Source organism: Atractosteus spatula, chromosome 6, assembly GCF_055471065.1.
Source record: "Atractosteus spatula isolate fAtrSpa1 chromosome 6, fAtrSpa1.hap1, whole genome shotgun sequence".
Taxonomy (NCBI): domain Eukaryota; kingdom Metazoa; phylum Chordata; class Actinopteri; order Semionotiformes; family Lepisosteidae; genus Atractosteus; species Atractosteus spatula.
Window position 1 is genome coordinate 30990544 of NC_142711.1, and position 26713 is coordinate 31017256.

At 35.9% G+C, this 26713-nt stretch overlaps 1 protein-coding gene across 2 annotated transcripts in view; it reads left to right on the forward strand.

The window, feature by feature from the left end:
• The window catches only part of agap3 (ArfGAP with GTPase domain, ankyrin repeat and PH domain 3), a 264585-nt gene that overhangs the window by 156160 nt on the left and 81712 nt on the right, over window positions 1-26713 (forward strand). For both annotated transcript variants that reach the window (XM_088918672.1, XM_088918671.1), the window contains exons 3-9: window positions 1169-1256; window positions 8060-8145; window positions 12505-12646; window positions 13223-13357; window positions 14259-14386; window positions 17224-17379; window positions 22468-22551. In XM_088918672.1, the coding sequence (XP_088774798.1) occupies window positions 1169-1256; window positions 8060-8145; window positions 12505-12646; window positions 13223-13357; window positions 14259-14386; window positions 17224-17379; window positions 22468-22551 (819 nt within the window). The remainder of the gene's footprint in view (window positions 1-1168; window positions 1257-8059; window positions 8146-12504; window positions 12647-13222; window positions 13358-14258; window positions 14387-17223; window positions 17380-22467; window positions 22552-26713) is intronic.

Below are 26713 nucleotides of genomic sequence, written 5' to 3' on the forward strand. Positions count from 1 at the left end.
TCCAAATGTTCGGCTGTCTTGCTACAACATTTTTAACAAGCGTAGAAGTATGGTTACGTACAGGATTTTCGAGTGTAATATTTGTCTGGCCTTAGCAACATATTGGTAGTTACACATTTGCACTTTAAACATTAAAAAAGTAATGACTTTTTAATAATGGTAACTACTTAAAATGCTTATAGAAACATGCATTTTAAATGTCCATGTCATTCTCTGCCAGTATTATAAAAGTAACAAAGTTTTATAGTAAAGTGTTTTAGGAAATAGCCAATTTTATATTGAGGTATACCATATAATATTTCTTTGACTTTTGTCTTGGAATAAATCATTGTATGTTATTTCCCATTCATTCTATGGAGTGCTGACTTGAATATTAAATAGCTTAAAGAGATTATTCTTGGCCTTTAACATGGTACTCTTCTGGGGGATGAGATACTCTACAATATAGAGTTGCTTGGAAGTTTACTTCTTTCCTTTGTCTTTGCCTAGCCTATTTTTTGTTGTTTCTCTAATTATTATTTTTGAATAGGAAGTGAATTACATGTGGGCCTTTTCTGTGTTCTTTCAGCCTGTGGGAACCTTGGTAAAATTAGCACTTTTGCACATACCATGCTAGATGAGTAAAGTTGAAGCACCACATCAACAAACAAGAGAGACACTTAGATGTCCAGAATTGCATAGACAGTAAAATTCTGCACCTGCCCAGGTGAAATTGTTAATTGCAAAGCACACTTTTATAATTACTCTTGGCAAAAAAAATTTGAGACCTCTCACTTAGGAAAATCCTTAATACATTGATTCATTTGTTTTGTTATCCAGTACTTCCCATGCTAAATTATTACTGTAAAATGCTGCTGTGTTTCTTGTGACTTTTCCCAACAAAAATGCAAGAATGGTGTTAAATGAGACATGTCAGGTAGAACCTTGTATCAGAATTCCAGTGCCAGCTTGCAGTATCATCAAGGAAAAATATACACATTGATGATATTTAATTATAATGTTCTTGGTCACCTTGAGATGATTTGTTATAATAAAAAAGTACTGTAAAAATGTAATAGCAGGGGGAGATTTGGCAAACTAACCTGTTGTTTGATTCAGTACCATAAATGTTATGAAAAAATGGTGTGAAGGAACATGTTAAGTTCTTCATTGGTTATTTTTTCCACAGGGCATTGTGGGCAACCTTTCAAGTGGGAAGTCGGCCCTGGTTCACCGGTATCTGACTGGCACATATGTACAGGAGGAGTCCCCTGAAGGTAAGATCAGATGGTATCCGGCAGCTGTGGGCTTGCCAAGAGGCTGAGGAGCAGGTCTGTAATCAGGCCTGTCTGACAGGAGCAGGCGTGTCTGTCCAGTAGTGATTGACAGCATGATAATACGGTGAAGGACAGGTCTGGACAGGCAGGCATTAGCCTGGAACATTTATATTAATGCCTCTGAAACATACAGTTCTGACCTGGAACCTAGTTTAGAATCCCCTATCACTTAATCACCATATTTTACTGTAAGAAGACATCTGATCAAACAAAACAGCATTCATTACTATTTATTATTTCTTATTATCAATTATTTTGTTGGGGATTTGCAAAGAAGTTCATATACAGTACAGTACATACACTACAAATATATATTATATATAATATATATATATAATAGCACTTATTACTTCTGAAACTTCATTTTATCTAGAAATGTGTTGGTCTCTACTGCATTTAGTAGCTATACTGTAATATGGAACAAACAACATATTTCTGCTTCTATGTTTTAATAAAAGCACTGAAGTTTCCCTTCATATACATTGGAATATTATTATATTATTGCCTTAACCAGCCTGATGGTGATATATTTCTTCAGGAAATTGTAGAATGTGTATTTCTTGAACAGCTGGGCTACACAGTCACATTGTAATTAAGGCATGCTAGAAAAATGATCTTTGGAATGGGTATTATGCTTTAATTTTAGGCTGATTATAATTCTGATGGAAGTACTTAATGCATACTCAGATCTTGGCTTGTTTTGCATCCTTGATTTATGTGCTGCAAATCTGTTACAAAACATTGGATTGCAAGGAGATATGTTTTGCCAAGAATGTTTCTTGTTGCAAAATGGTTTCTGAACGAATTTGACATTTCTAAGTGACTTTCTTAGGCTCTTGATATATGCAACAGTGTGTTCAACAGTTCTGCTGATATTCACCATCTCATAACATTCCACCTGATTTGTATGTGCTCTATGGGTCTCCTTTGGCAACAACAGCATCTATCACTTTCCTTGAATATTAATCTCAGAAATAGCTTGTTCACCACAAGCCTTTGTCTCTTATCTAAGCTTCCCCTTTTCCATTTCTACCTGTCTGTTTGCACATCATTTTTATATTTTGTGGCCTTGTCATCTCCCCCATGTCTCAAAACTGGTAATGTGCATCTGTTTCCATGGAAACATAGGATTAATTTCAGAAGAGCTCTAAGTAACAGCAGTGTTACCACCTTCTAGCCTCAGATCTCTATAGTTAGGCTACTGATCAAGTTTGGGCCTTGTCTGTACTGGCTTTTAGGAACTTCCCGGTAAAACCAGGTTGCTGTTATATGTGTTTCTGGTGGACCAGTAGGTGCCAATGTTCCTTCTGAACCACAGTTACCACAAATTGCCACCCCACAGTGAAGCCTGGAGAAACCCTGCTGTGATAGGTCATTTTATAAATCCTTTTGCATCACTTGACAGTGACACTAAGGGTATTAATCACAGTTTTCTGACTGCATAACATTCTAGATTTAAAGACTTTGGCCTGCCTAAAGTTTCTCTTTAATTTAACTAGTGAAGCAAATTCAGATGTGTTTTTCTTCTATTTAATCTGTTTGTGTAGTTGGTGTGCTTGTACGTACTGTAATGGTTGACACACATCATTTCTATGTAAGCGCTGTACTTCAGTGTAATAGGTCCCCTTTATGTTAAGTGCTACAGAGTCCTTTGGGCTACAAATTGCAATATACCTGTAAATGCAATTTATTTTATTGTTCTTATTATAAACTTTTCCAGGGATGAAAATTGTGGAAGTCATTAAATTCTCCCTTCTTTAACCTGTACTTAACTTATAGGCACTTCAAACCTCATTCAGTTTGTAGAAAAGTTAGATGCTAATGATTGTTGACATTTGAAAAATCTAGCTTTGCCTTTGCAAAGGTCTTGTTAATACAGTAGCTGTAGAGTATAACTAGTTCAATGTAACTGTATATGCTGCATATAGAATATCAGCTCTAACTAGCAGAGCAAGTACAATTCTTATGCATTTTTCACCTCACCTCCAGAATACTGGAAATAGATTTATGAGATGGATTTACTTCTTAGTTCTTAATGTTAGTGCTTCATAGTACATTTCATATTTGTCTTTTTGTTAATCATGGCATTATCAATGTTAACTGGACTTCAAACACCAAAATACTGTACCTGTTTCATCAAAGCAGCATCCCAAAAATGTGCTGTTTTCAATTTCAGATATAGAAATTAAGATAGAAAAGGTAAAAGGTTTTAGAAAGTATTAAGACTAAGAAAACTAGGCTTAAACTGCTTTTCATTCAACTAAATGGTAAAATCATATATTGTGGAGAAATGCAGTTCAAAGGGGCTTTGTTACTGATGCCTATCAAGTTAGCTTCCCCCAAATAAAATCTCTAGTTTACTTTTATTGATTGAGTGACACATTTAGATATATTTGTTTTTCAGATAAAGCTAATAACAGCTGACCAAAGAAATCTTTTGAGGATTATTTAAGAATCCAACCAGACTGGGCTGGGGCTTTTGTGTTTCTAATTCTTCATTCTAAAATATAACTGAATCTATTTTTTCTCATCCGTTTACATATTTTTTAGCTTTGAGGTATAAGGCAGATGTTCTGACAGAAGAATTATCAAGACTACCCATCAAACTTGAATGTTTCTAATATACTGTATGTCATCAGCTCAATTGTTTAAAACTGAAATCCAGTTTATACAGTACCAAATTAGAGTTTCTAATTTGGTAAAGAGAGGCAGGGGGTTGTATAGAGAAAAGAATGGATGTATTTAGCTTTGAAAAACAGTCTGTGAGTTTGGTAAAGACTGAATGTCTAAATCCAAATGTGTCTATTGAATGTCCTTCACACACACACACACACACACAGACACACACACAGACACACACACAGACACACACACAGACACACACACAGACACAGACACAGACACACACACAGACACAGACACAGACACACACACACACACGCTTACCTCCCTTCTGGGCTCTTGCAATTTTTTTTCTTCCCATTATTTTACAATAGAGTAAATCAGAGCAAATTAAAGCGGCTGAACTCAGCTCAAGTGTTAAGTCCCTAAATCAATACTAACACTCTGCCTCTGATCAGGCTATATAATCATCCAGCAGAGCTTTAAATTATGATTGCTATTGAGACAGTACAGATGATTGCTTGAATACTCCCATAGCCTCTACCTGCCTGAACACCCTGCTTATAGTGTGCTGTGCTCTCCCCTTGAGGTGACTGCAATTTATTATGTGATCATTGTTTCGTCTAGGGCACAGCACTAAAGTACCTAGGGATCTTGAAACCCCATGAAAGGTTTTACATAAATATTCATTTCATTCATAAATTTAAACATTTCCCCAGTGGGATAGGATGGAAGGTGAGAATAAGGATGTAATCCGATTGCTTCTACAGATCTACTCCTAACAGGCTCAGATGATGTGGAGGCAGGTTTTGAGTCCTGATGACAATAAGGAAAGGACATTTAAATAATGCAATGCAAATTTGTTCTTGTTGTTATTTGTAAACATGTTTCAGGAAACAATGTTACAATAAGTGCTTTAAGGGTGCAGTCATTGGATAGAACATTTATATGAGTGACTGTGAGTCTGAATGTGATGTAGTGAGGAGGAAGCTTTCTAAAATTGTTAGCTACAGATGAAAGCCTTAAGATAATAAAATCAAAATGTTCTTAGGAGAGAAAGCTAGGAACCATGACTCTGGAACAGTAGGCATAGCTGTAGGATTAGCGTTTCAGGTTTCATGGGTGTTCTTTACTTCTGAGTAGAAACTATAGGTTCTTTATTTTGTGTAATCGCACCAGCTATAATCCTTTTGTTTAATTGGTTTAACCTAAATCTTCTTTAATCTTTAAAGAGGTTTTGCATAGAAAAGCACATTTAGACGATTCTCTTACCAAAATGTACAATTTCCAATCTAACTGAGGCAGAGACGAGATGAAAGATATCAAGCCTGCAGTTCCTTACATAATATGCAACAAATTAAAGTGTTGCATATTTTTTAACAACTTTTTATCTTTTGCTTTTTTTCTTCTTTTCAGCACTTCTCACTTTTGCTTTCTGATAGCCTGGTTTTCTTATCATTTAATTACAAAACACATCTATCTCTGCTTTCCATGGCATCTTCTGACTCTGAAAAGAAATTGCTTTGCTTTTTCCCCTCCCAACAGAATAGTCTGCTTCAGCACTTAATCCAATACATCCCCAAACAGTCTGCCCACAGTAGAACTTCTAATACCAGCCAGACGGTTGCTAAAAGATTTGAAGCCCATGAAATGATCCCAGCATGATTGCTGCCAGTGGAGTCTTGAACATTATTGTAAATCTGTTTCACCTTAGAATAAAGTTGTTTTTAAAAACCTGGCTTTCAGGTTGAGGCTTAGATGTGAGCTGATGCCCTACGGCTAGTGTATACTGTTATCACTTACAGACAGAATGTAATCATTTCTAAGATAATGAAATCCTCACAGTAGTTGTGCTGTCCTCCATGAGATTTGTTTATTCTGCTTTTTTTATTTCATATATAAGCTCAACAGTCAATTTGTTGTAGACTATAATTGATACTTAAAATATACTTGCAAGGCTGTTTTTTGTCATTTTATCGTCTCATTTTTTTTCTTTCCTTGCAGTACATTTCCCTGAAATGTAGCTCCTGGAACTGGTACTTCTAATTTGCTAATTGCAGGAGTATCTTAATGCTTCATAACAGAGGATTAGCCTTACCCAAGCTTTCATAAAAATAACATTCAGTTGTGGAAGTTCCAGTACTGTACCAAGGTCTGATCAAAGGAAAGTAAAGTCATTGAAGCATTCATAATGATGTGCCTGCAGTTTGAAAATCTTTAACAGTGTCATATCAGTTATCATTTATGAGGAAAACCCTCACTTAAAATCAAAGCGCTATTCAGAGTCATATGGAGATGACCTTGGCACAGGTAGTTGCCAGTTTGGCTCATTGGAGCTGTCAGGTTGGCAGAGCGACAGACCGGAATGGCAGAGGGGTATTCAGGTTACAACTGGGGTGAGCTGCCAGAGGGGCAGGAGCAGTGGAGCCTCTTATGGCGTCAGCTGATACTGTACCCAGCTCTCATGCCAATTTCTAGTTTTCCACAGAGCTGCACTGACTAGACTTATATAATTACAGCACTAAGAAAAGGTTTGTAAACCCTCTAGTTTGGTCTGTATTCTCGTATATTTTAGGCATAAACCTCATCAGATCTTTATGAAAGTCTAAATGAAAGAAGATGAAGACATGAGATGTATTTGTGTTATGCAATTCACTAAACCTAAAAGCACATCTATAACTGAATGACTGAAGAAAAGGAAATTTCACGTATTGGACTAGACAATTCAAAGTCCAGATGTAAACCCCATTGAACATTTGTGGCAGTATCTGAAGTAAACAGTTAATGTAAGGATACCCTCAGAAGTACTGACACTGACAAGAACTTGTCACTGTTCTGTAAGGAATGGTCTTAATTCACTGTTCTTAAATTCATAAAAGCTGAAATTCATATTCCTGACATTGTACTGTCAGATAATAATAAAGGACCATCACCAACACATCTGAACTAAAGGAAAGGGCTGCAATTTATGATACAACCTCTAAGATTTGAATTTGAAACTCCAAAATCACAAATGTTAAGTAAAGGAATAGTAATTTTACGTTCTCTGATAATTCACTTACTTCCTAAATGAATACTTCATATATATATATTCCATGTATAACATTGGCATGTCAGATTTATTAAATAAACTCAAAAAACAGCATAACAAACATATTTAAAAACAAGTAATAGGTTTATTCAGGTGAAGCAGGCTCCACGGCCGAAACATTGTGTTTTCTTTCTTCTCTTTTCAGCATAGAATAAACCTATTACTTGTTCCTTTGCAGCGTATGCATGCTGACGCAGTTACCCACCTGAAATATGGTTCAAAATGATGTACTAATCAAGCAAAACCTATTGTAAAGATGAATACTGCATGGTAAAAAAAAACTTCAAAACTCAATTTGTTCTTATTGCAGCTATTGGATTGTAACACTGTAATTCATATAAATATCGAAGGGATGTGTGTTATTCTCCAAAATGCATTGCTCTGTAATAATCATTCAACATTCTAGCATTTTGATATGTAATCTCATTGGCTTTACTTGTAGTTTTTAGAATTGTATTATTACTCATTCATGAAAACAATTTATATTATACTCTAGGTGAGTTTTGTTTAGAGTAATATGATGCTTTTATGAACTTTAGAATCTCAACTTGTACATAAATAAAAAACACTGCCACCCTTTATTTGTATATTGTATAAATGTTTTCATTTCAAGTCAGTGTAGAATCAATCATTGTTATAGTAATGATATTCATTTCTGCACTTTCAGATTAAGTGCTAACTAGGTTATTAGTTGTTAAAAGACTTTTTATTTTTAACGAGAGAATTCCTTTTACTCCATTTTACAAAGCTGTTTCCCAATGCTATGGAATTAATTTGTGTACACGTTGCCTGACTTCAACAAAAGAATTACAGCAGGTATCACCATCAGAATAATTTGTATGTAATGAAAAAAGAGTAGGTGACAAAAAACTGCCTTGTAATATATGCTTATTTTCATTGGTTTGTATGTTTTCTTTCTTTTTGTATATGTTCTGTGGGCAGAAATATCTACAAGAACTCTTTAAAAAAAATACTGTTTAAATTTAGTTCTGTCTGTCAACCATGAGCTAACTGTGATTTCCTTATACAGGTGGAAGGTTCAAAAAAGAGATAGTTGTGGATGGGCAAAGCTATCTGCTTCTCATCCGAGATGAGGGTGGACCCCCTGAGCTGCAGGTAAGACCCCTGTGAACCTTTCTCTTTTTATGCTTCTTACTTTTGTGACGGATTTCCGTCTTCTGGTTCATCTCGGACACTTTTCAGCTCAGAAGCTCAAACTTCAAAGCTCTGGAAATAGCTAGTTACAATAACCCTTATTCCAGTTTTTGCTAAAAGTTCCCTTTTTTTGTATGGAAGACATAGACATTATCAGAATCAGAACTGCATGTCTGAATTACTGTAAGTGCTGTAAACTTTAAACATACAGATAGTAAATATCTTGATATACTATAAGTGTTGGGAGTGAAAACAAACTGATTATTCTGTTTCATGTTTGATGATGAAAAATTACTCGAATATCAGAACATTTTAGATAAAATCTTAATATTACTATACAGTATATCCTTAAATGAAAAGTTCATTACTTGTTACTGTAGGTTGTAAGAACACAGAGCTTGAAAATATGCTTTGTATCAAGTTGTACAACAAACAATTCAACTGACATTTAGAATTTGCTAAGAGTTACTACAATTATTAATTTGTCAGGTACTAAATTTGGTCATAGGTGGTATTGTGACACAATGGTAAGAAACAATCCTGATTAGTTTGGCATGCATTTTGGGAACTGGTCATGTGACCCGATGGGTAGATTGGAACTCTATCGTCCAGACAGAAAAAAAAATTGGAGGGGCGCAGCTCTTATTTACAAAAAGAAAAACAGTGAGGTCCCACACAGTTGGGGAAAAAACAAGCAATGTAATAAACAGCACTAAAATAGGATAGAGAAAAATGTATATGAAGTGCATGTCCTAAAAGTAGTAGGACTTTAAAATATTTACAACAGCACTCAATGTAGCTTTTCCTGGCATAAAATCTTTCTGGAGGCAGCAGAAAGAAAAGAGCATATAGTAGACAGATGTTAAATAAAACATGTAGCACCTCCAGCAGAATTTAAACTAAATTTAGACTTATTTTGCCACCTTACCACTTGTCTAGTGGGAATGTGTAAGAAAACCATATACATGCAGGCTGGGTGTTAAAATGTTTGAATGTTTGTTGATGAAGTGGGAAGGTACTGTAATAACCACATCATCACAATGTGTATTTCTCAAATAAGATATGATCAGTTTATTGGCCATATACAATTTCTTGTATTAGGCATTCATCTTTTCGCATACCCCAGCTTGCTCTCCATGAGACACACAGACAGGGAGAGAAGCCTGGGGTCAGAGCGCAGGGTCAGTCATTTATATGGCGCCCCTGGAGCAGTTGGGGTTAAGGGCCTTGCTCAGGGGCTCAACAGAGTAGGATTCCTCTGCTGGCCACGGGATACGACCTGGCAACTTTCCAGTCACAGGCGCAGATCCTTAGCCATAGATCCACCATGCCGCCCCATAAATTAATTTCCCTGTGGTCTGTTTATTTTTTAAATGATTGTTAATCCCTTGTTCTTGCACATAGGGCTTATATTGTTAAGCACTGTGCATCACTGGCTTTGTTAATAGTCATGTAATTAGCAAGGACTTTTCATCTGCAAGTGGACCAAGGAGGGAAGCAATAAGGGAGATTGTTCCTGTAATGTTACATAAGAAAGACTTATGTTAGCCTGGTCTCTGACTGTGATTTTAGTTCATTCTATTATCTTCATATGACATACTATGAAATTAATTTGTATCTGTGCTTTTCAGTGCCAAAAACGATAGATGTACTTATTTGTGGTTTGGACTAAAATAAAGCTTGGCTTAGCATCCTGTTAGTGGTTTGGATTAGGAGGAGGCTTGGCTTAGCATCCAGACTTAAAATAAAGACATGTATACTGTTCTTCAGTGCATTAAATTGCAAGGCATGTTTTGATGTTGATGCAGGCTTACAGCAGTTTCCTGGGATCACCACAGTGTAAATGCAAATTGTTTGCTTCCAACTCAAATTTAAATAGATTTAGCACATATTCTGTTTGGAGGATCCAAAATGCAGAGGGATTATCAAGATATGAAAATACAAGGAGCTTAATATTAAGTTCTTAAATTATGCAATTTTCAAGTTCCTAAGTAATGGCAAAATGTTTTACAAAACATACAGTAATATTGATTGTATTACTCTTTTTTTAATTAATCAGGAAACTTGTTTAGAATAGTTTGATAAACTGTGGAATATAAGTTTGAATGCACATTAAGAGAAAACTGATAGTCAAAATCCATGTGAAATGAAAATATCGAAGTATAAATTTATAACACTTATTAAAGTATAAAATGTTTCTAATGTAGAAAGTAGATTTTCTATTGCTTAAATTCTGGAAGAAGTTATGCATTACTGAAATTAAGATTCTAACACTATAGATTTAATGAGTGGGGGCAGACAGCAGCATTAGTTAATTTTCTGGTTGATTTAGCTTGACCATCTGAACCCATGAGCACTTGACTGCATTTCTTGACACTAATAAAACTCCTAATGCTATAGGTTTCTTTAGAGACAAAGCAAATCTTTGAGACAGTAAAGTACCATACGCATATAGTAACCTAGTGTAATAAGCTGAAAGACTCCTACAGTATAAACCAATCCCAGAGGAACAGTTTAGAAAAACCAGAAGTATCTCTCATAAGTACAGGAAGATAGGTTTTTCTGACATTGTTGCCTTTAGTGTCACACTAGACACTCTTCCATATTGACCAATGAGACATTTCAACAGACAAAATCTGGACAGCTGTTATGTATTTTGCAGCTTTTCTTAAAATGTAAAAGAAAATGGGCTACTGTGTCTCATTGGCCATGTTAAAGGCAAACGTAGAAAGACAACAATTGTGTTATTCAAGCTATTCTTGAACAAGAATGGGGCCAGTAAAACAGCACAAGATTTCGATATATTTGTAGTCCTGTTTTCCACTTAATTCTTCTAGTAGACTTGCTTACTAAGACTGAGAAAAGTATAGTGATTTGTGAGTTAACCTTCATGTTCCACTTGATTTTAAGGTGGAAATCTGGTCAGGGAATGTAATGGGAGAATTTCATGCTTCTCAAACCAGCCCTTTGTTTCTTGTGACTGAAAATGTATTAATTTGGTTGGAGTTCATGATATTTTGGTCACCGAGTTTACATACAGTTTTTTAAAGTCATATTCAAATTGTGTCTAATTATTGAACTGATATAGTTCTGATATACATTATTTCTTTCAGCATTGAAAGTGATAGTTTTGGCAAAGAATTTGCAGTATGTCTTAATTTTGTCTCAAAAAAGTGCCTTCTGTATTAGTTTCACAACATTATTTCAAAAACAATGTATCATAGCCTGTTCTCTTAAAATATTTCAGCTAAGCTTTTAGAAAATCCTTTATTTTATTTAACACAACATCAAGAGTGCAGACATGTTTTGATCAATTTGTGCATCATCAGGTAACTGTTCTTTTTAAATAATGAGTACTGATGTCAAAGCACTTACTTGAGGCACACTGCTCCAGTAATCCAATCTCACTCAGAAGCAAGGTTAACTGTTACCAGTTTGTTTCACGGCATCCATTACTTGTCCCTGATGAAAAAGCAGTTTTGTACATGCTGTTCTTAAAGATTGCATGTCTGGATTCATAATATCCATTTACTAAAATTTGTCTTAAAACATTGTCCTTTGATTTTTTTTTAACATTTAAGGACTTATTTAAAAGTATATTTTCTACTAATTTGATATCTTTTTGATAGTTTCAGCTTTAATATCCCACATGCCCTTGCTGTAATGTGTTTGTTTTTTGTCTCAGAGGTTTCCTTGGAGAAATGAGCAGTCAGAGTCAATGTAGTCCATAAAAATCACTTCTATAAGAGAATGATACTGCAAAAAGGGGAACACATTTGAATCCAATTTTTATAGAAAATACTGGGAAAAAAATAACTGAAATGGGGATCTTTAAAGAATGTGATTAATGTAATCAAAGATGTGAAAAATTATGGTATACGTTCAAAAACTTCAGGTAGGGTACAACAAGTCAGAAAAGACTAGGTATGAAAGGCATGCTGGGATTGAAAGGTGTCATCTGACTAGTCCTCAATGAAATGCGTTTTCCTTTTGTATTAAACAAATGTAATGTTGAACATTACAAAAAGTTACAGGTCTAAGTCACAATTAAATAAATTGGAATATTAACTTATGCCTTTTTAAAAAAAACATATCACGTAAAATTCACTATTTAATAATTTTGTAAAATATAAACTGAATTGGAGTAACATTTTACTGCCAGAAAATGGACCTTTACTGCCATCTGCTGCATGATTTTAGAAAACACATTTTTCAGTGTATCTCTCTCATAAAGTTTTGAATCATTTCTTTGTCACTTTTCCAGCATGGCAGTCTGCAAGGTGTGATGTATGTTGATCTCTCTTCTTCCCCTCTACACAGTTTGCAGCCTGGGTAGATGCTGTGGTCTTTGTCTTCAGCTTGGAAGATGAGATTAGTTTTCAGACAGTGTACAATTACTTCCTGCGGCTCTCCAGTTACCGCAACACAGCTGAGGTACCCATGGTACTGGTGGGCACTCAAGGTGAGGAACCTTAGAGGCAGAGAGATGATTTGAAGACTCACACTTGGTTTGTTCAGCATTGATATTTACTGCTCATGAAAGGGTATTGTAGATTTAAAGTATTTATGTGTACGTTTTATGTTTGATACTTTTGTCATCTGGGCAAATTTTCTCAGTATATTATTTTTGTCAAAGGCCAGGTACAAGTACAGTAAACCCAGGCCAATAATGAATTTCAGTAAATGGCTTCAGTAATGGCTTCAGATGGGGCAGTTGCTAGTTGTATCTAGGAAATTTACCATTTCAAATTAGGGGGAGCAATGTTGAACTATGATAAGGGTTATTTAATTCTTAAATTAGGCAGTTGCTGATACTTTAGCCGCCAAGCCAGTTGCATCAGTTTTTTGTTCCTGTGTTTTGTAAGGATAATAAATGTCAGCTAAAAGAATTAATAGTAATCAGAAGGAGATTGAAGCGATTGAACTACAGCTTTACGATTCATAATTGTGTGTGTGAGCTTCAACCATTTGGTCTCCTTATTTCATAAAAATGAATGCTCCTTTTGTATTTTGTTCACTGCTGTTCATTTAATTCTAGATGCAATCAGTGCAGCAAACCCTCGGGTAATTGACGATTCCCGTGCCAGGAAACTGTCCAATGATCTGAAGAGATGCACGTACTACGAGACCTGTGCCACATACGGGCTCAATGTGGAACGTGTTTTCCAGGACGGTGAGAGCACAGCGTTGTAAACATCTTCTGGCAGGACATTCCTGTTCTTTCTTTCAGGTTTTAAGACGGTTGCTGCTTCCAGGTAGTATGAATGTTTTTGAAGTGTAGGTTTGAACCGATTTGTTAATAAAAATGTGAATAAGGGAGGTTTGTTTCCTGAATCCAATTTTAAAAATGCACTATGCCTTTTATCTTTACCCTTATACATGGAATACAAAATCCCATATTATTTCCTTTTTATAATGTTTGGTCCATGAACTGAAGTATACGTCTACTGTTTTCCTTATCCTTATGTAACGGATTTTGTGATGTGAGCCAGTTGTGTTGTTGGACCAGGGAAGAATTCCCAAAACATAATTGCCAATGTAGATTTTACAAGGTAGCTAGTCTGTTTGTGGCCTATGTTTAAATAAGTTATTCTGTAGATCTTTATTAGGATCCAGCAGTCTTTACATCATGGCTTGAGTGTTTAATAGGAAAATGTTGCCTTTTCACTTTGAACTTCAAACTTTGACTGAAAGGTGTGACCTTTTCGTATTTAAAAACATGAATACCTAAACTATATTTGAGTTGGAACAATTACATTCGCAAAGGCATCTGTTCATGTTTTTGTCAGATGTTACTGTTGAAGAAGAAACCATTACTTCTGCAGTCATATCTAGTTTATCGTCATCAGCAAAATATTGAGAATCTTGAATCTTAAGTGAATTATCTAGTGGGCCTGTGTAATTTGAAAACACTTGAAGAATTCATAATTTTAGAATTCTACAGAAAATGTTATATTATTCTGAGAAACCCTGATATAGAATGGGAGGAAATTAATGATAGAGGCTCTGGAACAGGCACTTGTTATGACTTTTTAAGAATGTCTCTTCTTTGTGTTGTTCTTCTCTCCCTCCAGTTGCCCAGAAGGTAGTAGCTTTGAGGAAAAAACAGCAGCTGTCTATTGGGCCCTGCAAGTCTCTGCCCAACTCTCCCAGTCACTCCTCTGTACCTTCAGCCTCCATTCCCTCAGTGCACATCAACCAGGTGAGGCTTCAGGAGAATTAGAACTGCCTCCACTTTTCTGAATAAGGCCTTTGATTTTTTTTTTCATCTTCATAACATGGCCCAAATAAAATTCCTCTTGGAAAACATTGCTCTGTGAATATCAGCCATCAGCAGGCGAGTGAGGGAAACATAAAACTTTTCAAAGTGTACCAAACTTGCCACTTGTGACTTTTCAGTTTTTTTGAAGGACAGTTGAAAATTAGCATTGGAGAAATAAAGGATGAAACTAAGGTGGAAGGAACATAATGTTAAATAGTTACCTAGTCTAGGTGGATGGAGAACATTCTAGAATGATTAGTGTTAGCTAGTTTTGGCAGAGGAATAATTAATGATGATCCACCCAGATCATGAGAATAATGATTTGATTTAATAGCCAAGATAACTCCCAGTTCCATGTAAACAATTTGTTATATCTTTATTCTTTAGTAACAGTTATTTAGAACAAATTTAAACAGATCTGAGATGTGCTCTGGGTTGTCTGCACACATTCCTTATTATGTGCTTGCAAATAAAGTGGGGAAAAAAAGATTTTAAAGTAAATACAAACATTTGGCAGTTCCAATCTTGAATAATGTTATTGATCCTAATTCCTAAAAATAAAGAAGTTGGCAGTACTATATATTATAGAATAAACCGAAAGAACATCTGTAACCATAAGTTACTTTATATCCATTTAATATCCTAGAAAAAATACTATAAAAACTAAGAAGATTTGTGTTTTTTTGGAATAACTGAGGTTGAAATTGTCAGGTCTCTTTCCATTTTGTGAAAGCTTCATCACATGTCTCTGAAGCTAACTTTGGCCTAGGTGCTTGCTTCTCTTCTCTCCAAGAATATGAGCTGGTTTCTAATGAGCCCATGTACTATATAATTCAGTTATGTGAATAGCTTTATTCATGTATCATCTGCTCAGACAATCTGGCTGATGAAGTATAGAGACTCTCTCTTCAGTCAGTAATATGGACAGATAATGGAGGTATTTGTCATTATACAACAGTTAACAGGCCACCTGTGTTTATACACAAATTGCTTGAGGAAGACTGTAATTTAAGCTTTTTTGGTACTGTGTCAACTGTGGTACTTTCTGATCTAATAAAACTGCAAATATATTAGTATTAATCTATATGAAGAAATACATAGTTTGTGAAGTGATGTTTAACCACTGTCTGAAGAATAAAATAATAGTATTCATACTTGTTGTATGTTATGTACATAACCTAGAGATGAGGCCTTCCAGACAGAAGTGGATTACACATTTGAGTATCAGTACTGCAACATGAAACACAAATCTTTACTTCAGGTTTCTATGGCAACCCTGGATATATAATTACTGTGGGTCAGTTGAATCTCTCGACTTGCCTAGCAAAACCTGGAGCTGCTGAGATAGCAGAATGGCAAATAGTTTAAAACCCAATCTATACACGGGCATCTATTCTCTGGGTGCCTGAAAACAGAGGACCTTCTGCAGATGTGGTCTTTGAACAAAAAGAACATTGTGGGTTTATACCTTTTGTCTATGTAAAATATTTATCATTCCTTAACATAAGAAGTATTTTACAATTTCTTTAAAATGCAAAAGTGTATCATAAGACTTATAAAGAGATGTAATATGCCTTTTATACCTTAAATTATTTGATTTGATTTTGAACTAAGCATTAGACGTTATTTGAATGTTTTTTTTGTTCTTTTCTCTTTTGAAAGCATTGGTGTGAATAGCTTGGTGAATTCATTTGTTCATCTGGAATAGTAATTAACTTTTTCACAACAGATGGATTGAGCTACATCGACACATGGTGCTGGGGCACTGTAGCTGTTACAGAAAACACTGGCATTTTGTTGCATTTGTAAAATGTGAATGTCAGTCTGAATTGTCATGTATTGCCAGGGAGTTTTACGTATTCAAATAACCGACTATATAACTGTTTTAATAGAATAGGAATCTGTGTTGTGCTTGGCTCAGAGATATTCCTGTTAACTACATGAATTTAACAGAGCGTGGCAAAAAGGAGAGAACAGTTTTACAATACATTGCTGCAGTTTGATGGAGTCCCAAATCATTGTGTCTTTTTATTGAAACCAGGGTTCATCACTTTGAACTGGTGTTAGAAATTATCCACACTCTTACACTTGAACAGTGCTGTAATAAATTGATTGGAAATGGGGGAAAATGGTGTCTTCAATTTTGCAGATTTTATAGGTCTCTGTCATCACTTGTTTACAGCCTGTGAAGCTAATGGCCCTCAAGGGCGAGGTTAATCTAAATACTTTTTCAATGAAACGTGTCATTAAAGATATACTTAAAACATTGCAACCTAAAACTAAACTGGTTACACCATAAGTGGCTAAATGTAGATATGAATAATTCAGTTCTTTTGGTGATAATTTGTAAATAGAGCTACTATGATTTTTTTTTCCCCATAAGTCATCAGCCCTTATGTTTTAATAATTTTGGCTGACATTCTCTAACAAGTTCAAGTTCAATACTTGCCATAATTAGTTGCATGGAGTTTGGTTTGGTGAGCTTATGCAATTAAGAGATACAATACAGATATACAACATTTCGCCCAACAGTGAGACCTGATAGAGTAACAATGAGATGTGCAAGAATTTCAAAATTAAGGTGCAGAGTTTTCAGCATCTCACAGCCTCTGGATAGGTGCAAGTACAGAATTAATCCATTGAGGCTGAAATACAGTCCTTTACTGTTCTTAGCACATTGTCCCATATACTGTACTGTCAATGTTGTCATCCTACTTTTCTGTGTGTTGACGGTTCTTCTGTTATGTTTCCTTTATCTTTTTTTCAACCTCTTGCAGGCATCCAATGGCGGGGGTGCATTCAGTGACTACTCTTCGTCCGTTCCCTCAACACCCAGCATCAGCCAACGGGAGTTAAGGATTGAGACCATCGCTGCCTCCAACACACCCACCCCCATCCGCAAGCAGTCCAAGCGGCGCTCCAACATCTTCACAGTAAGTATGCGCCAGCTGATGCAAGGGACCACTCACTCTCATTACTAGATACAGCTGGGGTTTTACGTAGATTCCCCCCAGCTCCTCCTCAGAAGAGCTTGAGAGAGAGTTCAATGTAACCAAGGCCCTAAACACCCTACCTTGAGCTGACCCTCACTCTTACAGAATATCTTTGACTGTAATCACTTTATTTATGGGTACAAGGGCCTGAGTTATTTTGAAACCTTTGTAAATGCCTTGATTAATAATGTCCAACGTGAAGAAATCCCATTACTGAATAGTAATGTGCTGCTGGTGAAACTTCCCTTTCTTCTATTTAGAGTTGAACCTTAACTCTGGGATTTTATTCCCTGTTCACAAACCTCTCCCCGCCCCTCTCCCCTTTCCTTGGCCCTGCGAAATCTGCTCCCTCTTTTTAGCAGATCCTCACTTTGCTTCACAGTGGCTCCCCGCTGGGGAGCGAAGGGGCTGGACTTGCCCTCCGCAATGCCCTGACCACTACCACCACCACCACCACCTCCCCTGTTCTCCCGGCGGCACTGCTGCCCCACATGCAAGCCCAGAAGCAGCTGCAGCTGTAGCAGTCACAGCTGGTGCATGCACTCCCCTGTTGCACAGCAGTTGGGGAGGGTAGCAGAGAAGGATCTGTGCTAGTTCCCCTGTTTTTCCCTCCCCCTAATAGGTAGTGACTAACCCTGTCAACCAGAGAAATGAAACGCTGCTTCTTCGCGTGATGGAGGTGCCGAAGCATGCCACTTTCCCAGTGTGGGTGCCAGAGTGGCAGGCGGAGCGGGAATTTCAGCTCATGACCTTCTGAGGAACTGCCAGCAGGGGTTCGTTACACAGGCACAAGAGCAGCAGCAGCCCCCCAGCCCCACCCCCACCCCCATTGACGGCCAGCTTTCCTTCTCTTGAAGGAAACCCGTGTAAATGAAGTGAATTAAAAAGCAAGAGGCCATTGCCGTTTTTTTATTTATTTATTTTGGTTTGCAAAGCACTTGCAGTAGGACCTTTCCTACTTTTTAAAAGCAAAAATGTTTGTTTGTTTGTTTTTTTTAAACTCAATGCTTCCCGTTTTGGACAACTGCACAAGCAGTGACGAACGGTTTCTATGCCTGGCTTGGAAGAAAAAAACGAAAGAGACTTATTCTTAATACTCATCCCCCACCCCTATCCAAACAGCCCCTTTTTGTTACTAAGAGCCTCTTGATAATGTTTTAAAAAGTGACATTTTTTCAAGTTTGTGATGTTTTTTTCCCCTTGCATTTGTTGCTCTCCTCTAATTACAGTCTAATAACTAAGGTGCTGTATTCCTTTTTCTAAAGCTTTTTATTGGTCTTTGGAAATTCATCTAAAATTGGGTGTTTCACTCAGTTTATCAAGACGGTTCAAACCTTCGGTCTGGACTACTGAAAGTAACGGAGCAGGACAGCACCAATATGTAAAGTGACCGTCTTTTAAGACATTTAATCTGATATCAAAGCATCTCTTAAGGCCTTAATCTCCATCAATTTTACATATACTTTATAATGAACCCTGTTAAACTGAAGGCCCATTTGGAAAGCGACTATAAAAAAAAATCTCTCTTGAATTCTTGATCACCTTGTTCAGCAAGAATAAAGGGAGTTTTTTAATTTTATTATAAGCATAAACTATATCTATAGTTAATATTCCTAAAATCTACTTTTCAATCCAAAAGGGCAATATTGCTGTAAGAAGCACATTTAAAAGTAATTGGTAATTTCAGTAATATTTTCCAACTTTGCTTTCCGTTTGCAATTAATTTGTAAAAGTGTGCAGTCAATGGATAAACTTTGGATCTGAAAGATTCCATAAAAGTCTCCTTCAGTGTAGGATATGGAATTGATGAAAAAGGACCAAAAATCTGGATGGGACATTCTTGTTAGGGTATAGGCATTGCTACAGTTCAGATTTGGAAGCATTATTAATTATCGTGCATTGCAGGAGCACAAAATTCATGTGACAACAGCTTTACTACCTACATATAATAAATAAATGCACAAATATATTAGCAGATACAGCATCATCATGGTCCTATACTGGAGAAAGTTTTCTGTTTATATACGTGTGTATAATTGAAAGGTCAGCAACTGAAAAAGACTTTAATTATGTTCTGTTCTGTAATTTAACAAGGCAAAACAGATACATACCCCCATCACTTAAGCTGGCCTTTTTTAAAAATAATGTGATTTAATTATGAACTAAAGGTTTGTGAACATTGTCAGATGTCACTTTAGTTTAGGTTTAAGACTTCCTTGGGCACCAGTTTTAGGTTTCTACAACTTTAAAAGTTGAGAGAAAAGCTGCCCAGTCAGTCCTTAAACAAATGCAATTCAATTTAGGGAGTGTGAAACAAGTAGTTTTTAGGATGCTGGTTTCCTTTTTAAATGCATATGTCAAAGGTTATCTCAGGAAGGGGGATGCTGCATCTTCAAGCATTGTTCATTCGCCGACTCTTCACCTGCTTCATCATTTACCAGCATCATGTGCATCTGTTTTGTTTGCCAATGGCTGTAGTAACAAAAAGTCACTAGATGGCAGCAAATTTTAAATTCCTGTCCTAGAGCTTCCATTCTGATCACCTTTTTTTTACAACCATGTAAATGGTGAGCTAATCCAATACTATGAGAGTGAGAAGATAATTTAAAGGCAGTTTTGTATTTTTATCTATGTCTTCAGAGCTATACCTTTTATATGTATTATAAACTGTGTATATGTATATAGCGGCACAAAATGGATTTCTTTGCAAGGCTTTGTAGTTGCTTTTATGCGTTTCTTGTCTTGGTGAGCTTCTCTTGTCACCAAACCATTTATTTTGTCTCCCACTCATCCATGGTAACTCCATTTTTGCCCGTGTCTGTCTTGATGTTTCCATCGTTGACAGATTTTTTTTTCATTATTGTTAATGTCCACTGAGAAAGTAAAAATAATTGGTTTAACTTGCCAAATCTTTTATTCTTTCAATATTTGCAGATATGTGCTTCTGTTTCCAACCTTTCGTCAACAAAAAGGGCTTTCCAACTCCTTCCAAATTAGAAGAACTTGGTGGCGAAAAAAAAAACACCACAAAACATAAAAAAAACCCTGCACCTCGCACCCTCTAACAGTTCTCCCACATTGTCATGGGCTGCCCCAGCCTGAGTGATTGAGTTCTGGGAGCAGAGTGTGCGTAAGGGGAGTGAGCTCTCTGGCTGTGTACCCTGTGCAGCGAGGGGTAATGCACCGCATTTCCCTGCCAGTTGCACAGTGGGAAAAGAAAAAAAAAGCCACTATCCATTCGATAGGAAGTTGAGTAAATTTGGGATCAGCTGGTTCATGCGCAAGGTAAATCCTTAATTCTGCACAGTGGGACCATCAGACTCTAGGAACGCAACACTGCTGCAATACAAATTCCTTGTATTTTCTTCACACTTTGTTTTCAATGTCTCCCTGGACGTTTTCTACCCCCCTACAAGACTGCCATTTACATACATAACACTGCCTTTTGCCCAAAAAAAAGGACTTACGGACTAAAAGCAACACTGTTTTCTTTCTTGATTTGTTTTGTTTCGTTTTTTTTTGTTTTTCAAGCACATATCTGAAGATCAGTGGTTTGGTAAAAGGGAGTAAACAATGTTGGTTTATGTGGTTGTAATAACCCTAGGGATAGATTTTATGAAGGCCTTCATAATTTATAATTTATTCTTATGTGATAGGAATAAAGTGTAATAAATGAAAAATGAAGTGTTTCAAGTTGTCATGGATTGCACTGAAATGTACGAATGTAGTTATTTATTCATTGATTTATTTAATTTCTTTTTTTGTTTTTTTGTGTTTTGTTTTGGTATGAAGATTATAAACTGTTACAAAAGCACTTTTAACTGATTGCCAATTCATAGACTAATGTACATCTTGTATTGTATTTTATTTACAATGGTATTCTATAGAAAATATATTATATACAGTATATATTAAAATAATATATATAAAACGGCTATATTGTCCTTCTATATTTTGTGAGGAACTGCTATGTTTGACTTATTTGTTGAATATTTGGAAGTGAAATTGTGATATTATTTGTATGGTGTCTGTATAAAAAAGAAAAAATAAATAAAATGTTTAAAAATATATAACAGAGTGAGTTTACTTTAACTTGTCTCTACCTTGTTCATTTGCGGCTGAGCATTATTCACCATGTTATGAGTGAGTCCATCACTGTCTTCTATGTAGAGTATGAATGTGTTGGGGGAAAAAATAACTAAATGTGCTTTTTTATTTTTCTTTGTTGATACTTTCCAGGACTGGCACAGAAAATCCATGGGACATCTAAAACCTAATCACTCTATTGATGAATAACTAACCATCTTCTCATAGCAACAAAAATGTCAACTGCTGTGTACATTGCACTGTGAAAAGTTCTCTCCACAGTGAAGAAGATGCCACCATGCTGTTGCTGAGCTCAGCAATGATTCATGGATGAATTGTCTATTTTTTTTAACTGGACAAAGTTGTGATCTGCTGGCCATGCTTGACTTTTGACTAACCTTTTATTTTCCCAGGAATGTGCATGGTTGAAAATTTGAGGAATCGTCCATGTTCTGTGCCAAAGGGCAGTGTTACTTTGTGCTTAAATAACCTATTAATTTCTCCCTTTTTCCTTTAATAACATGTTTGTTTTTCCTCCCTTGTACTCCAAACATCGGTATAGAGCAATGTATATTTTAATTATCTGTGCAACAGTGAACACTTTGAACACATGATTAGGGGATCTGAGATTGAACTGGATTCTGTCGTTCTTATTTTGTGGGTGAAATCAGAACAAATTCTGACTTGAGTCATGACTCATGATACTTCTGAGCTCAGTGGGGATGATGTTAAGTGTTTGTTTTTTGTAATCGATTTTGATATTGCACGTTGGTGTATTGTTCTTGTTTGTTTCTTGCTTTGCTTGTTTTTGGTTATCGTATAGCTTATTTTTCTTTGCTCTGTTTTTTTGTATTTTCCTTCCCCTCCCCACCTCCCCTCCCTTGCTGTGCCTGCAGTGGTCCAGTCCTGTCACCCAACTGAAACTGTTTCGTTTTCTTGCAGTCTCGGAAAGCCAGTGAACAAGCAAAGAGCATCGACTGTAAAACTGACAACATAGGCAGTGGAAGAGCCATACCAATCAAACAGGTTAGTAGTGAGTCTGCATATGAGCTTATGTTTTTGCATATTTTTCATAAAGCTGCCTTTGTCTGAACTTAATCCTAAAAGATACAGGTAGGTACAAGGAAACTAAGTAGAAATCCTGCTGTTGCAATTCTTTGATTGGGGTTTAGAATGGGATTTTAATATTTCTTTTTATTTTGTTTAAACTGATCTTATACAGCTTGGTTGTATATTTCCTAATTTGTTAGAACTTCAAATATAAAGATATATATTTGATGACCACATGACCACTTTTAACTTTTTAAAAGTTGTCCCCAAAGTTTACTTTTGGGTTGTAGTGCAGTTTTTCACCAGCAGGTGGGAACAGAGGGCAATACATGCTCTTGAATTGCTAATAATTAGCTAAACCAGAGGTAAGTTTGAAGTTTGTCTGAAGTGTGACATTCTGTAGCTTATTTTTCTAAAAAGTCCATCTTTAAACATTTTCATTATTACTAGCTCAAAAAACCTGAATTAGTTTCAAAAGAATGCTACATTGTTTATTTTAATTGGAGACCAGCATGTAGTGAATACCAAACATGATTTGAATAATCTTTTGCTTTAAATAGACAGTTTCCAGGTATGCCATTCCTTGTTTTATATGAATAGGAAACAGAGATTGTTTTTAAACTGTTTTTTAATGTATTTTTATAGTTTTGTTTTGAGTCCTTCTCTGATATTTTATGTTTAGAAGTTACTTTTCTGGATTTCACTGTGTGTTTTATAAGCAGGCAGTACTCTGTAGGGTTGAGATCCTTGAATCAATTATCTGTTAAAAACCAAAAGAGTTAGATGAATGGAGTCCTCTCATTTGTTACCATTCTTTAGTTTTTCTGACTGATTTCCTTTCATGGTTGTTTTAATATATCACCACATGGTGGCATTACAGAATAGGGCTGAGTAAAATATCTAACTAGTGCAACCCCAGGTCTATCATAATGTTGCTTTAACAAGATGATTTTCTTAAGATTGCTCCTGTTGAATGGTTTAATTCTTTCTTGATTTTAGCAGAATAGTGTAAAATCTTCCCACTTCCCTGATCCAGTAAATTGCAAAACATTCTACTGGTTTATGCATAACATTTTTTTATGCTAGGCTGTGTTCTTATACTGATACACCCTTTGTATGAAATTAATGTTAAGCTTAACAACATTAATTCTGCAAAATAACTTCTCAGAGACCTTTGCCATTTCATAAGTGACTTAATAAAAGGCCTATTTAAATTGTAGCTAGTAAAACTCTTGACACTATTTATATAGCTGGTTGAATATTCAAGACCAGTATAAGAATGTTCTTTAGCTACTATATTGGTAAGTTTATACTTTAAATATGGCATCAAAACCAGTCTCCATTGCAGAACTAACAATTTGTAGCAATTAGGTCTGGACTGAAAATAAACAATGTTTTTTTGTTTCACTTATTATCTTACTTAACTGAAGTTTTAACTACATGTCAGCATACACGTCCACTGAGGTATGCTGAAACTGGCCTTCTGTACATTGTTAGAGCAAACTTTGAAAGGGAAGAAGAAAGCATTCCGTTCTAGTCTCTTTTAAAACAAGACTGAGGCCTTATGTTCTTATTTTAATGAATCTGTTATCATTATTTTACTAGCATGCTTGTTTTTATCACTATGAATGATAAATATGTATATTCGTATTCTATTTCATTTTCTACTATAGTGTCTGTATTCTGTTGTAGTAAGTTCTGTTGGTACACATTGTTTTGAGTTGCATTTACAACACTTGAAAAATAAAATCTTATTTTAAGCATTTCAGCCAAATTAATGTAGTAGGTCTTTTGGTTGTGACCAGTCCATGCCATATGAAAGCAGTCACTTCTGTCTGATCTTTACAGGATATTTGAATAATTTAAGACCTTGGAGTGGAGTTTTTCCCCTACCTTTGTAAATTTTTAAAGTACAATCCCTCCTAAAAATATCATAGGAACAGTTTCCATAAACAATGTTTTTTCCTTCAAAAGTCTTAAGAGAAAGATTCAATTTTATATGGCATCATTTTATAAACAACTATATTACAACTATATACATTCAGAGAGGGGTGGTGAATAGAACAATATTTAAAGTTTAGCTTTCATTTAGCTATCATTTTTATTTTTTGATTTTTGGTTTTAAGGAATTTTATTTACTTTATTTTTAATGCATGAAGCAAAGATTTAGTACTAAATTACTAGTGAATAGTTCCAGAATTCTTTTCTATGTAGGAATGAAGATAAAGATCAGTAAGAATTAGAAAAAAGTGTCATTAGGTATTGCGTCCATGTATAGAGCTCAAGAATGTTAACATTTTACTTGGAAGAATTTCGGGAATCAAGGGATTTACATAAACAATATGTAGTAAATGAGAAGACACCCATAGTTCACAGCTTAGTATTAAAGTGAAGCTAAAATTTCCATTTATTCATTTTGTGAAGGACCCCAACCACCTTGCTGAAAAATCTATTCCAGACATACAGTGGCAATCAAAAGTATCCACCCCCCTTGTATTTTTTCACATTGTATTGTTACAAAATGGAATCATAATGTGTTTAATTGGGATTTGTTACCATTGATCGACACACACAAAAAAAAACATTCTGAAATGTCAAAGTTAAAATTCACCAAATCCTCCTAAATTAATTATAAATGTAAAACAGAAAATACATGTGTGAGTGTGTAAATATTCGGTTCCCTTGCTATTACACACCTAAATAGGCTCTGTTGTGTTTGGAGGCCACATACAGTAATTAGTTTAATGTTGTCCTCCCAGGTGCAATTAAGGTGTTTTACATGAGTTCAGGTCAAACACACCTGTCTCTGCGGGGAGCCCACAGTTGATTAATACAGCTGCCAACAAAAACTACATCATGAAGTCAAAGACACATTGAAAGCAAATCCGGGATTGGTATATGAAAATTTACAAGGCATTAAAATGCCCCCCCCCCCCCCCCCCCCAAAGCACAGCAAAGTCTATTATTGCAGAACAGGGTGCCCTAATAAATGGAGTATCTGGATGAGAAGGGCACTAGTCAGGGAGGCTACCAAGAGGCCTATGACAACTATAAAGTAATTACAGACTTCCATGGCTGAGATGGGAGAAACTGTATAGGACAGCCATTGCCCAGGTGCTTTACAAATCTGGGCATCATGGGTGGGTGGCAAAATGAAAGCCTATTGAAAAACCTCAAATTAATTTTGGACTACAGTTTGTCAGAAGGCATGTGGGAGACTCTGAGACCAAATGAAAGAATATTCTATGGTTGGATGAGACCAAAATTAGCCTTTTTGGTCTCAACTCTAAGCACTGTGTTTGGCAAAACAGCACACCATCCCTGCTGCGAAGCATGCTGGTGGCTTAATCATGCTATGAAGGTGCTTTGCTGCATCATGGCCTTGGAAGACTTGTGAAGATAAAAGGAAAAATGGATGTAGCAAAGTACAGAGAAATCCTAGAGGAAAACTACTGTAGCCTGCAAGAGACCTGGAACTTGGAAGAAGATTCACCTTCCTACAGGACAACGACCCAAAACATGAGGCCAAAAAATGTCAATGTTCTGGAGAGACTGTGTCAAAGCCCAGACCTCAGTTCAAATGAGACTCTTTGGCAGCAGTTGAAAATTGCTGTTCACCATCAGTCCCCATCCGACTTGAGGGCGCTTAAGCAGTTTTGAAAAGAGGAATAGGAAAAATAATTACAGTGTCCAGATGTGCAAAGGTTGTAGAGACTTATCCATGAAGACTCTTGTCTTCCAAAGTTGCCTCTAACAAATATTGACTCAAGGGGGGTGAATACTTATGCAGTCAGTTATTTTCTGCCTTATATTTACAATTAATTTTGGAAGATCTGTGGAATTTTTATTCACTTTGATATTATGGAGTGTTTTGTGTCATTCAGTGGCAAAAAATGCCAATTATATACATTATAATTCCATATTGCAAAGCAATAAAATGTGAACAAGTCCAATTGGGTGAATACTTGTGATAGCTACTGTAGGACTTTGTGTAAAGAATCATATACTATTTTCTATCAAGTTTTTCTCTGTTTCCCTACTATGCTTCTGAGTCTGAAGTAATCAATTTTATTTATTTAGAGTGCAACTCTCTCAATCCCCCGTGTTCTAGACTGAAAAATGTTATTTCCTTTTACCT